The following is a 13,119-nucleotide window of genomic DNA, read 5'->3' on the forward strand; positions in this document are numbered from 1 at the left end:
ATGAATAAGAGTTTTGGGACAAATGAGCATATAAAATGTCCATATTGCCCCTTTGTAAAAAAAAAAAAAAAAAAAAAACCCTAAAATGAAGGAAAAGAAGAAAATCTTCAGTCTCTTGCACAATACCTTTTAACGGTTCCATACCAATTTCTTCAGCGGCGACAGTAACTTCGGATGGGAGTCACACCTTCGGTGGAAGCACCTTAGTTAGTTCGGTTTATTGAGTTTATTCTAATTTTTCGACGACGACAACATTTTCAAAATATGGCGGCGGTACACCATCGGCGCCAATCTATTTGATTTACAAACTTGAGCAAAGAAGGAACAAGTTTTTTTCTTTCCTCTCTTGCTTTTTAATCTGGGATTCATTGTCACGATCTAGAAGAAGCAAGACAATAGAGTGAAAACAAAAGACATAAGCAAGTTTTCTTTCTAGTGCTTAATGATTATATATTTAAGGGATTTTACTTAAAAATCTATCTTTAGCCCTATATTTCAAAATGTCTTTAAATTTAATTTTTTTCAAGAAAGGTTTTTAATATTATTTTTAGATAAATTTACCCTTTTTATTATTTTTATTCTTGATTTTTATATATATTTCTCTATTTTCAAAACTTTCTTAATGATGGAGAAGAGAAAAAAAATGCATTTATTTGTTGAGATTTTTTCCTTTATTTAATTTAATTGGGGAAGGAAAAAATATTTAATGAAATTTTTTTCTATTTTCATTGGTTTCATGTTTTTTGTTTGCAGATTCATAGTTCATAACATTGTGTTAGGAATTTGAAAATATTCTAACCAATATATGAAATATATCATAGTATATAAATTCAACGTTTGACATAAATCATCATATAATGCATTTATTATGAAGACATTTATTATGGAAAGAGAAAATGCATTTATTCTAATTTTTTCCCTTTTTTAAAATACATTTGATATTTTTTTTATTTCATTTGGAGAGAGAAAATGAAATTTAATATGATTTTATTTTTCATTTTTTTTCATGTTAATTTTTGTTATTATGTGAAATATTTCATTCTTTGTTCACTTGTACATGTAATATATTCCATTGTTTATTTGTATATATCAATTTATTGGAGTTTATTTTACGGATTAATGGTTATTTTAAATATATCTTAGAACATTTTGACGGATTCATGATTATTTTAAATATACCTTAAAACATTTTGGTAGGTATTTGAAAATATTCTAACCAATATATGAAATTTAGTACAGTTTATAAATTAGAGATTGACTCAATGTTTGACATATATCACAGTATAAACCAATATATGAAATATACTACAATATATAAATCTTCATAAATTCATTTACACCACAGTATATATATCATAATATAATAAGTCTAGAAAAAAACATTTGTTTATATCAAATAAATGAATACATATACCACAGTATATATTAAATTTCCTACAAAAGCTAAAAAAAAAATACATATATATCAAAATATATATAGAAAATAGGAAAAAAAATAAAGTTCATCTTCATATGGGGTTTATAATACATAACCCTCCATATTCATCTCTTTTTCTTCTTCAGTCATGGTCGTCACGAATCTCTCTCCCTGTCGTCATCGACCGGATTTGCTCATCCTACCATACCATCGACCAAATCTTCTCAACTCGTCATTATCGATTCGCCCAATGTCATCGCCTACCGCCTACAACTCACATCGCTGGAAGGAGAAAAGAGAGGGAAGAGGAAGAAATGAGTGTGAATTATGGGGGGAGAATATATGAAATATATTATTGGGGGAGAGATAACATATGCATGGGCAGATAGAATATACATGAGAAAGAGATAGTATGCATGGGGGGAGAGAAATATGTAAATATAAATAAAATAAAATGTTCAAGATATGTCTATTCTTAAGACCTTTTATGTAAAAATCTCTATATTTAAAATTGAATGTAGATGGACATATGCTTGTATTAGTTTTTTTAATCAAATATCGATGATTATCAATCTAAAGGCATTGTTTGTACAAGAATAAAGTTGAGTGATGGAACTTTATTTTAGTTTATATGAGAATCATGAAGATGAATTAAAGTGAAAACAACTCTTAGCAACTAGTTTTCTTCTATGAATCGACTTTAATTATTTTGTCTCTTTGTCTAGCATGTATCAGTATCACCAAAAATTGCAGTTGAAATTAAAACAAAATTTAGGAAAATGGGGGTTACTTGGATCAAGGTGATTGCGAGGTGGTTACGAGATAAAAACAACAGTAGCTAAAAACTTGTTAAAACATGTGTAAAACCACCTTAAACCACCTAAAACAAGTATAACAATGATTTAGAGTTGGATACTTCAAGTTTGGATGTTAGAATATAGTTGCGAGATAAAAAAAACAATAACTAAACAGTTTGCCCAAATATGTGTAAAATCACCTTAAATTACCTTCAAATCATCTAAAACATATATAAAAATGATTTGGAGTTGGGTGTTTCAAGTTTGAAAGTTGGAAAGTTATTGCGAGATGTTACGTGATATTGCGAGATAAAAGATAATACCTAATAAACTATCTAAAACATATTTAACCCACCCCTAAATCACCTAAAATACATATAAAAATGATTTGGAGTTGGGTATTTCAAGTTAGGAAATTGGAAAATTATTGGGAGATGTTGCGAGATGTTGATAATACCTAATAAACTTTCTAAAATATGTTTAACTCACCTCTAAATCGCCTAAAATACATATAAAAATAATTTGGAGTTAGGTGTTTCAAGTTTGGAAGTTGGAAAGTTGTTGCCAGATAAATGTCACGAGATGTTGCAAGATAAAAGAAAATATACCTAAAAAAGTATCTAAAACATGTTCACCCACCCTAAATCTCCTAACATACATATAAAGATGATTTGAAATTGGTTTTTTCAAGTTTGGTAGTTGGAAAGTTGTTCCGAGATACTAGGAGATGTTGCAAGATAAGAAACAATACCTAAAAAAACTATATAAAACATATTTGAACTCACCCTAAATCACCTAAAAACACATATAAACATGATTTGTGGTTGGCTATTTCCAATTTGGAAATTGGAAAATTGTTACGAGATGTTTGCGAGATAAAACTTACGACAAATATATTGAAGTTGAGAGAATGTTCAAAAGTGACTAAAAATCCTGTCATGATAAGGAAGCTTGAGGGAAGAGAAGTCCGAGAAAAATGAGAGAAGATGTGGGAGAAGAAGATTGAAGTTATTTGGGAAAAGGAGGATAAAATAATTTTTTTTTTCATTTAAGGGCAATTTCGACCTTTCCAATCTACTTTGTCCCAAAGCTCATCTTTTTTAAAACTCATCCCAAAAGTCTTTACACCCATGCAAATAATCCTCTTTTGGCAATTTTTCGCTACTAGGAGGAACATAGTTGCTAAATTACAAAATTGCCCCTCTATTGAAACACAGTTTTTTGTTTTTTCTTTCCTTGGGATGAAAAGTTTGAATTTTTCAAGGTATCTTTGATTAGACTGATTAGATTTCTACAATTTTTTAGTTGACAAAATTTTTCTTCTTCTTCTTTTTTAATCGATTAGATAGATTAGATTTTCTAGTAAATTATTTCAAATACAAGGTATTTAACACTAGATTGCAATTCTTTCTAAAAACTCATTAAAATAAATTCCTACTTATTTTTGCACTTTGTGAATGCATGGTATTTTCTTGGATCTAAATCAACTGATTTTTAAAATTTAGATTCCACTTTAGATTTAAAATATTGACTATTGCTTTTTTAAGAAAAAAATACTTAGTATTTCTAATTAGTATTCTATTAAAGGTATATTATATTTTCGTTGTTGCAATTTTTATTTTAAATTATTTTCATCTTTTTTTAATATACAATTTTTTTTTTCGTTTGGGTATTTTTGTTATTGCAATTTTCAATTTAAATACGGCTTGGTCTAGTTAAATACATGGTCGTCTGAGGAAGTCGTACGGTGCAACATTACCAATGTCGTGGACTCCAATCCACCCCTCAAGGGGACACAATTTGTCTAAAAGGTTTTTTTTCTGGATGTTATTTCCATTTGAGTGGCTTAGTAAATATTATACTGAGATGATTTGTAGAAAAAAATGTATTTTGTGTATATTTGTGCTTATGATGTCAATGCACAATCTCATGCTCAAGTGCAAATATAAGGAATCTATGTAAATTGATTGTCTGATTTCTTCGAATACAGTATATTTGTATTTACCAACCACAAAGGGATGTGTCTAAGAATGCGTTCCACCAGGAAAGTCGATTTGTTCGCACGAGGTTTATGGAAAAATGTGTTTCATGGAGTTGAATTTGTGTTGATGTAGATTTGATACGGACATGGTTCGATCTCTAGTACTTGATCCTCTGATTCTCTCTCAGTTGAATGCGTACACTTGATATATGGAAGCAAAGCTGTAGAATTGACGCGAATATAGTTCAAACTCTAGTACTTGATCCTCTGATTTTCTCTCAATTGAATGCGTATGCTTGTTGTATGGAAGCAAAGTGCATAGATGTTTTTTAAGTTCGAGTCTTGAAAGAATGTTTGTATGTTCAAGACTTGAGGTTCAAGTAGTGGTCCAGTCTTCAAGACTTAGAGAGTCTTCTAGGAGCCAAGGGTCTCTAGAGTGCAAAATTTATATACTCTTCAAATGAAGAACCCTCTATTTATAGAGTTCGGATTTTGTGGGTTTAGACTTGGTTGGCCCATACATTTGACCCTTGGACCCAACTAATTGGATTTGGATCTTAATTGACCTATGGGATAAATTAAGCAGCTCAATTTGAATTTAGTCCAAATATTAATATTTAATTGGACCAAAATAAGTAATTTAATCCAACGACCAAGACGAAAACACATGGCATCATCGAGATTCGCCAATTTATGTCTTCAATTTCAATTTGGGACACATATCAACTTTTAATTAGTTCAAAGTTCAATTATTTGTAATTTCTTAATTAACTTGATAAATGACGTAATAATTTGTGATTGGTCCAAAAAATTTTCGTTCAACACATAGAACTAATAGTTATTTTAAATACATTGTATTTGTATTTTGGTTGATGATATGACTGTTCTGTTTTTCTCTTTGTGTAGTGTATTTGTGGGGACTTGTAGACTAAGTTATTTTGAGAGTAGAATATTTGTGTTTTTTTAGTTTTTTAAAAATAATTTCATGTTGGATGTTTGAAAATATTATGTTTTTCAATAGTTAATAGATATTTTTCTATATAATTTTGTAGGACTATAATTAATAGAATATTGCTCGTTAGGATTTTAGATTTTTTGAGTTAGTACAGAATTACATGATTTAAAAATATTCGATTTTCTAATTGGTAGTGAAATCTGGGTGGTTATGATTTGAATTTTAGATTTTTTGAATTAGGGATATTTTGATCCATTGTTAATGTAATTAATAAATTTAAAAATCACTTTGCCATTTTTCTAATTTCAAAACTTTTTTTTTTGCTATTTTTTCAAAATAAAATATTTTATTTTACTATTTCTCTTGTTAGTCCTAAATTAAATAACATGAAAAATGGACAAATCAAATCATCTTACTTGTCTATTAAACATATAATGGCGGTTGTTGAACTCAAAATTAAACAAGCCCAAGTCTTAAAGTTAGGCTAAAGTCGATTGTGAGGAAAAGTCATCTATAAATGTAGAGGTCACCTTCATTTTGGATATTCACAATTATAACTAGTTTGAAGGTAGAGAATGGACTTGCCAAGGCTAGGATAATAATTAAGTGTATAACAATATTTTTAAAGAATTGTTAAAGAATTGTAAACATCAGTGATAGACTCTATCGTTGGATAGACTTTGAAAGTAAAATCTAAATTTTGTTATATTTGCAATTTTTTTTACTTTTTGTAATATTTACATTTACTTTAAGTTTGATTGTTATATTTGCAATTGCTCAAATCCCCTATTTTGAAGAACATACTTATATGAAGTTCTTTAAGAGATCAACTTTAGAAAATTATACATTAAAAAAAATGTTATAACAGTTACCCAAAATGGATAAAATGAATTAAAGATTTCATTCCCACAAATCTAAATTTCTCATAAATTCTAGTGTCAACATGTAGGTCGCGTTTGGGGCAATAAGTTGGTTATTGTAGTCCTAGATTATTATAGTTGTGCTATAATAATTTTTGTTTGAGGTGTAGATTTTTTTAGTTTGGGTTATAATAATATGTATTTGATGTGTAAACTATTTTAATTTGAGAATGAAATAGTAAACACGGTAGCAAAGAATAAAAATGATGAATGTAAAATAATAAAAACTGTAGCAAATAGTAAATATTGTAATAAATGGGGGGTTTTGAAATATTGTTAACTATAGCTAAATGGAAACTACAAAATAGTATTTACTACCGTAAGTACTTATTATAGTTTTAGGATAATCCTTGCTCGAAACGCCCAGTAGTTTTCATCCAATAATATATTCAGAGTAAAAAGTACATAATTTTCCCTAGTGGGTAGATCATTTAAATTTTCTCCTACCTGTTATTTCTTCAATTCACCTCATATACATACTAATATTTTGATTTTTGATGTAGCATATGCACAACTAACTAAGATATTACTCCACTTTTCTTATAAATAAGAGGTTCAAATTTACACTTTTGAATTAATTTTGGTGAAAGAGGAAACTATATGAAGGAAGTTATTAAGTAATGAGCTTTACACATCCTAAACTCACAAAACAAACACAAGTTACATAAATTTGGTACAATCCAAATACAACAAAACAAACTTATAGAAACTAATAATATTCCATAAAGGGAGAATGTTGCTAAATTTTTGAAGTAGAGGCCAAAAGTGAGAGAGGAAATAGAAAGGGTTTGAAATGAATTGAAGAATGGGATATTGTGAGAGGAAGAGAGGTTTTAAAGGGTAGTTGGTGTCATTTTGCACTGAGATAATGGTTGTAAATTTGAGCATAAAAAACCCAAACCCATAGAAAAGGCAAAGAAAGGAAAGAAAGATACCTAATTGAAACCCAACATCATCGGGAACATGCAAAAACATGGGATTTTTGTTAAGGAAACACAGGCTATGACGCTGCTGTGTTTGCATGTCATATTCAAATGTCAATGCCCTGTCTCACTCATCATATGCATTACAATTAACACAAATGGAATTCAAATTATGGCGTCCAATCGAAATCTTATGTACTTGTTTCGACAAATTGTTTAGATATATATAGATAGATTTGGACGAGGGATGGAATCCCTTTTATGTCCTGTTTTTTTAAGTGGCAAATAACCTAACAATGCAAACAACTTCATCAATCAACTACACCCTCAATTCCTCACAATGTTAGAGAATACTATTTGAAAAATAATCTTTTTAAATCAAAGTGCAAATTAGAGAAGATGTCAAAACTGCTACAAAAAATAGTACTAACATACTTTCCAACAAAAATAATGTCCTCAATGAGAGTATACCAAAATTGTTAAAGCATGTTGTAATTTTGAAAAAAAAAAATATAATAAAAAATTTGAATTTGGTTATGAATTTAAATGTTTTCTTAATAAAGATGTACATCATCGTAAAAAAAATTGAAAAGAGAAGAATCTTTCAAAGACATAATGATAAGAAGTGAGTGATCGAATTGTCAACCTTTGAGATTATTGATATTTTATATAGTGTACGATTTGAAGTATATATATATATATATATATATATATATATATATATACCTTTCTTGTTTAGCCATTAATTATATTATCATTAATAAGCATATTGTATTTCATGATTGCCAATCAACTAATAATTATTAGATAGCATGAGTCGATCCATCTCAAAATCAATTGAAAATGAAAGAGAATAACTCATCTATTTTATAAATATTATGATGTCTGTTGATTTTCCAATCTCGATAATAATGATATATAATTAGACAAAAGTATAGTAACCATTACAACAAAATATATTAAGAATGATGAAGAAGTCCATATGTAGTTAGAGCTAGCCAAATTAAAATGTTAGGTAAGAAATTAAAACCCTAATTTGAGTTCCAAATCTATATCATTGGAAGTACTAAGCAAAGCAGCCTCGTTCTTCACAAACTTGTTGACCTTCTTCCAAATCTTACACCCTCCATCTGATTCATCTTCTTCACCATGAAAACTTGAGAAATCATACAGTTTAAGAAACTTAATGGGTTGAGATGAGGACCCATGAAAATCATGATGATCATGAGTAGTCGAATCCAACGACGGAGTTCTTCGGAGCTTCGCTCGATCTCGTCGATGAACATTCATGTGGCCACCAAGAGCTTGTGCAGATTGAAATTTCCTTTTGCAAAAACCACATGTATAAGCTCTTGAAGAAGCCCATGGAAATCCAACAACAATTTCTTTTTCTTCTTCTTCTTGATTTCTTTCTCTTGTGTCGTTATATTTGCTTGAGGCTTTAGCAGGCTGTGGCTTCATTTTGGATTTGGTAATAATTCTAAGCTCTTCTTGTGGGCTGCTCATGATGATCACCAAACAATTACTCTTAATTTTAGATGGAGAAAAAAAATTTACTTGGGAAGGTAAAGATGAGTATTGAAATTCTTTTACCGAGCAAATTAGTAGTGGATATATAGTGTTAAGGTTTGGATATATATATAGAAAAAAGTGTGAGAAGTATGCATATTTCTTAAGTATATATTATTATTCATAAAAACCTAGATATGATAGCTAGGGTTACACTTTTTTGTCCAAATATAGAATATATTAAATGAAGCTATTAGTGTACTTGGACTCTAATTTTTAGCCAATAACTTCAAATGTTTATTATTTCAATATTTTTTTTTATTTATTTAAGAAAGAGGATATTGGGGAGGTGACAAAGATACAAGAGAACCAAGGAAGGGGTAAATCTAAACTTTAGGAGTTTAATTGACTTAATTACAAGTTTCACACAATATTGATTGGATGAAATTTGGATGAGAGTGTGAATTAATACAATTATAAAAGTTCAAACCACACATTAATACAATTATAAAAATTCAAGGGTTTAAAGTGATGCAACCCCAAAACGAGTTTATATAGTAGATAAAATAATCATTTTTTTTTGTTAGTCGACAAAATTTAAATATTTCCTACTTATGATGCAACTATCATTGCTCTAAATTGGTTTGCTCTCTTATAAAATATTTTTGGTTGTATGTTTCTCACCATACACAATTTTTTAAGAAGTATCATCATTTTAAAAATGAAAAATATTTTTTCCCTTTTTAATTCAAAAAATATAAAATGCTTTTCATGGTATTAGAATCTTTGCCTTTTAAGAAAGATTTATAATGCTCTAAACACAAGATGTATTAGTTTGCATAAACTCAAACATATTTACCACATTTGTTGGTCAGGTTATTAAGTTGGGTAAGCAGATTGGAATACATGGAGCTAACTCACAAAGGGGAAAAAAAAAAAAAAAAACAAAGCCAAAGCCAAATGGTAATTTTTTTTTTTTAAAAAAAAAAAGAAAAAAAAAAGCCAAAAGTGGAAAATAAATAAATAGAATCCAAGAAAATAAATATGAATTGATATATAGTTATTTTAATATTTTCAAGCAGAAAAAGTGACAATAAAAAAAAGAAAACCAATTGAAGTGATGAAATTGGTATGAGAATATTTATATTATATTGACATGATTGAGAAAGGAAAACAGAAGATCATGCCACTAGTGTACTGAAGAAGGAAAAAATCCACGAGAGAAGAACAAACACACAAAAGATTATTGCCTTCATTAAACTAAGATTCAAATATAAGATTTGTAGCCAATTAGCTGACCCTATATATATTATTACTAAATAAAGCTCTCATTTATTTTAAGGTTCGATATCCCAAATTGCAGTCTCATCTCTTTTAACTCACATCCCAACCCTTTTCTTTATAAATTTTGGGCCATTAGATTAGATGTATAAACAAAGAAACAACATATCTATGTATCAGAAAAGAGAAAAGAGAGAGATATGAGTGTAAAATTCACAAACTTTATTATTATTTAGTGTATGCTAAGATATGAATGTAATATTGAAAGACAGTCTCATTCTATTATGTATTGACAGAGTGTATTTTTATGTTCACTCTTGAGAATCTGGTTGTTCATCCTCATCCCCATAATATTGTTGTTCCTCATCTGAATATTCATTTTCATCCTCAGAATCAGGAACTTTGAGCTTTAGAAATTCACATTCTAACTCTAATTGAAAGTATCTTTCTTTCTCAGAAGCCAAATCTGCCTCCAACTTTTTGATTTCATTACTCATTTCCAACTGTTTTTCAGTCAAATAACCAATATGATTTATCAACACCAAAACCATCTCTCTTTGTTCATCAATATTATCTAACAATGAACACAGCTTTTTCACTAAACTTCCTTCATCAACATTTTTCTTCTTCTTCTTCTTCTTCTTCTTCTTCTCACCAGCCTTCTTGCTTGATTCACCAACACCACTCAAATTACTCTTTATTTTTTGAAGTAAAGGTGACATATCATCAACTTTCTTGCTCTCTTCTTCTTCTTCTTCTTCATCTTCTTCTTCATCTTCATCTTTATCTTCATCTTCATCTTTCTTAAATTGTCTTACGACTTCCCCACCAAATCGAACTCTTTTCCCTACTGATTCCTCATCAGGTTCCAGTTCAAACAAAAAATTATTATAATCCCATCCACTAATCTTCATAATCTTGTCCCCTTCACTCTTGTTCTTCAATTTCTCATCATTTTTCATCAACCCAATGATTCTTTCCTTTTCTTGTTCAAATATTTTATCAATTTCAATCACTCCTTTTGGAATACACTTGAACAAAAAATTCGAGTTTTCCCCTTTCTTCACAAATGGATGTTCCAACAAACTCAAAGCCGTAGGCCTTCCAAACTGATCTTTCACGAGGCAAAATTTCACAAATTCTTTAACAGAGTCTCCAAATAATCTTCTGTCACGACTCCTCTCTGCTTTCGGTTCATAAGGAAACCTTCTTGAGATATTGAAGAATTGTGATTCAAGAATTCTTGGGTCTATAATTGGAGGACCCCCCCAAGTAATTTCCATAGCTAAAACCCCAACTGCCCAAGCGTCTGATTTGAAACTATATTCTTCATCCGGTGGAACCCAATAAGGAATTGAAGAATCATGATCAATTTCATTAGTACTGTTCTTGGATATCATAATGTCAAAAACAGAGAGCTTAACAGAGCCTTGTGAATCAAAGAAGATATTACTTGGTTTAATGGCTTTATGAACAAAACCCAATTCGTGAAGATAAACCAGAGCACGAAGGAGTTGATTTAAAAGAATGGAGATGAAATGATCTGGCATACCTCTTGGGAAAATTTGGGACAGAATGGATTGTAAAGGCCCGGTTGGAATAAACGGCATTACGATCCAAATTCGGCCGTCTTCGCCGATGAAACAACAATGTGGGCGGAGAATATTGGGGTGGTCGATCAGTGATAGTGAAGTATTTAGGGAATCAAGGTTGAGGTTGATATTGATATCGATGATTTTCACGGCGACGGTTTCAGAGTTGCAATTGGCCATGTATACAATGCTGTGGGGGCTGACACCGATCTGAGTGATGATTTTGTAGCCATTAGAGGTAGTCGGAAACTTGAAACTCAGTGTACTATTGGCGGTTGTGGTGGCCGATTCTTGAACTTGATGCTGCTTCATTGTGAAAAGACTTGGAATGATAATGAAATGTAGTTATGCAGAGTACTTATATAGCGTTTGAGAAAGCCCTTTGGGAGTGAGGTTCTTGGAAAAAAAAAAAAAAAGAAAAGAAAAGAAAAGAAAAAGAAAAAAGCTGAAACTAAAAAATTTCCTAAAAGATGGGAGAGGAGACTAATTCTTATAATAAACGAAATAAGTACAATGAACAAAAAATATTTAAATTAATATCAAATGATTACGTGTTCAAGTGAGTCAAAAGAAGTGAACTTATTTTTCCTTATTTTTTATATTGTTAAAATTGATTTTAAAATTATGTTTAATTAATTAATAGACATAAATAGATCAACAGTAAATATTAAGTAAAAAATCGAGATTAAAAGTGTAAGTCTTAAAATCTAATAACCAAATTAAAACAAGACTCAAACTTTAAAGATAATATTTTGAAAGTTATAGATTATAGTAGATGATATATGTGAATCAGTGCCTGAGATTTTTTTTTTCTCTCTCTTTTGGAATGAGACTAAGAACTTCTATTACAATAATAGTAGTACAAGGTTATGAGTATTTATAGACATTGATGTCCATATTAGAAAGAAACTCTAGCAACTCAAAATAATAGATTAGCATGTTGGAAGTGTACCATGGACACTCACAAATATATAGTCAACAAAAGAATATTTGACAGAAAACAATATCATTTTTATTTGAAAGATTCTTCAAACTTAGTTCACACTTTTAATTGAACTCTCGTCGTGTATTCTTCTTCATACAATACAAAAACAATCTTATTTAGGATTCTCATGCGTCCATAACTCTCATATTTAAATACGTGAAACTCATATTAACTCTCATACTTTAATTCATGAAATTCTGTTAAATTAACTCTCATGTTAACATACTTAATTAATTCTCATTCTTTAATTCATCTAATAAGTTAACTAGAGAATTAAAAACATGTTTAATTTTCAGCATCCCCCTTCAACATGTTTTCTAAAAACTCCAAGCAAAGTTCTCAATTTGTTAGACATATCAACTTTGAGTGGTTTCGTGAAAATATCCACAATTTGATCTTCTATCTCCACATATTCAACTTGAACCTCCTTCCTTGAAATGCAATCTCTGATAAAGTGAAATCTTGTATCAATGTGCTTGCTACGATCTTGGAACACTGTATTCTTCGTTAGATCAATTGTTGACTTATTATCTATATGGATCACAACTACATCTTGCAAAATTCCAACTGTCTTCAACAAATTCCTTAACTAAACTACATGACAAACACATAAAACAACAACAACATAGTTTGTCTCACAACATATTCTGTCTTACAAGTAGATAATGTTACAATAGGTTGCTTCTTTGAGCTCTAAGTAAAAGTAGTATTACCAACAAAGAACACATATCCACTTGTACTTTCCGGTCATTAACATCT

The 13,119-nt window shown here is 29.6% G+C and overlaps 2 protein-coding genes across 2 annotated transcripts; both read right to left on the bottom strand.

Moving 5' to 3' along the window:
• Positions 1-8,016: 8,016 nt before the first annotated feature.
• On the bottom strand, positions 8,017-8,499 carry LOC120067551 (transcriptional regulator TAC1-like). Its single transcript, XM_039019101.1, has one exon. It carries the CDS (start codon positions 8,497-8,499, stop codon positions 8,017-8,019), a length of 483 nt encoding a protein of 160 aa, XP_038875029.1.
• Positions 8,500-10,094: 1,595 nt separating this feature from the next.
• LOC120067552 (serine/threonine-protein kinase BLUS1-like) lies at positions 10,095-11,687 on the bottom strand. The gene is made up of 2 exons (XM_039019102.1): positions 10,602-11,687; positions 10,095-10,478 (listed from the first exon to the last, which is right to left on the bottom strand). Exons 1-2 carry the CDS (start codon positions 11,685-11,687, stop codon positions 10,095-10,097), a joined length of 1,470 nt encoding a protein of 489 aa, XP_038875030.1.
• Between the last annotated feature and the right edge of the window lie 1,432 nt (positions 11,688-13,119).

Source organism: Benincasa hispida, chromosome 12 (assembly GCF_027475165.1).
Source record: "Benincasa hispida cultivar pf3 chromosome 12, pf3_genome.v1.1, whole genome shotgun sequence".
In the NCBI taxonomy this organism is placed as follows: domain Eukaryota; kingdom Viridiplantae; phylum Streptophyta; class Magnoliopsida; order Cucurbitales; family Cucurbitaceae; genus Benincasa; species Benincasa hispida.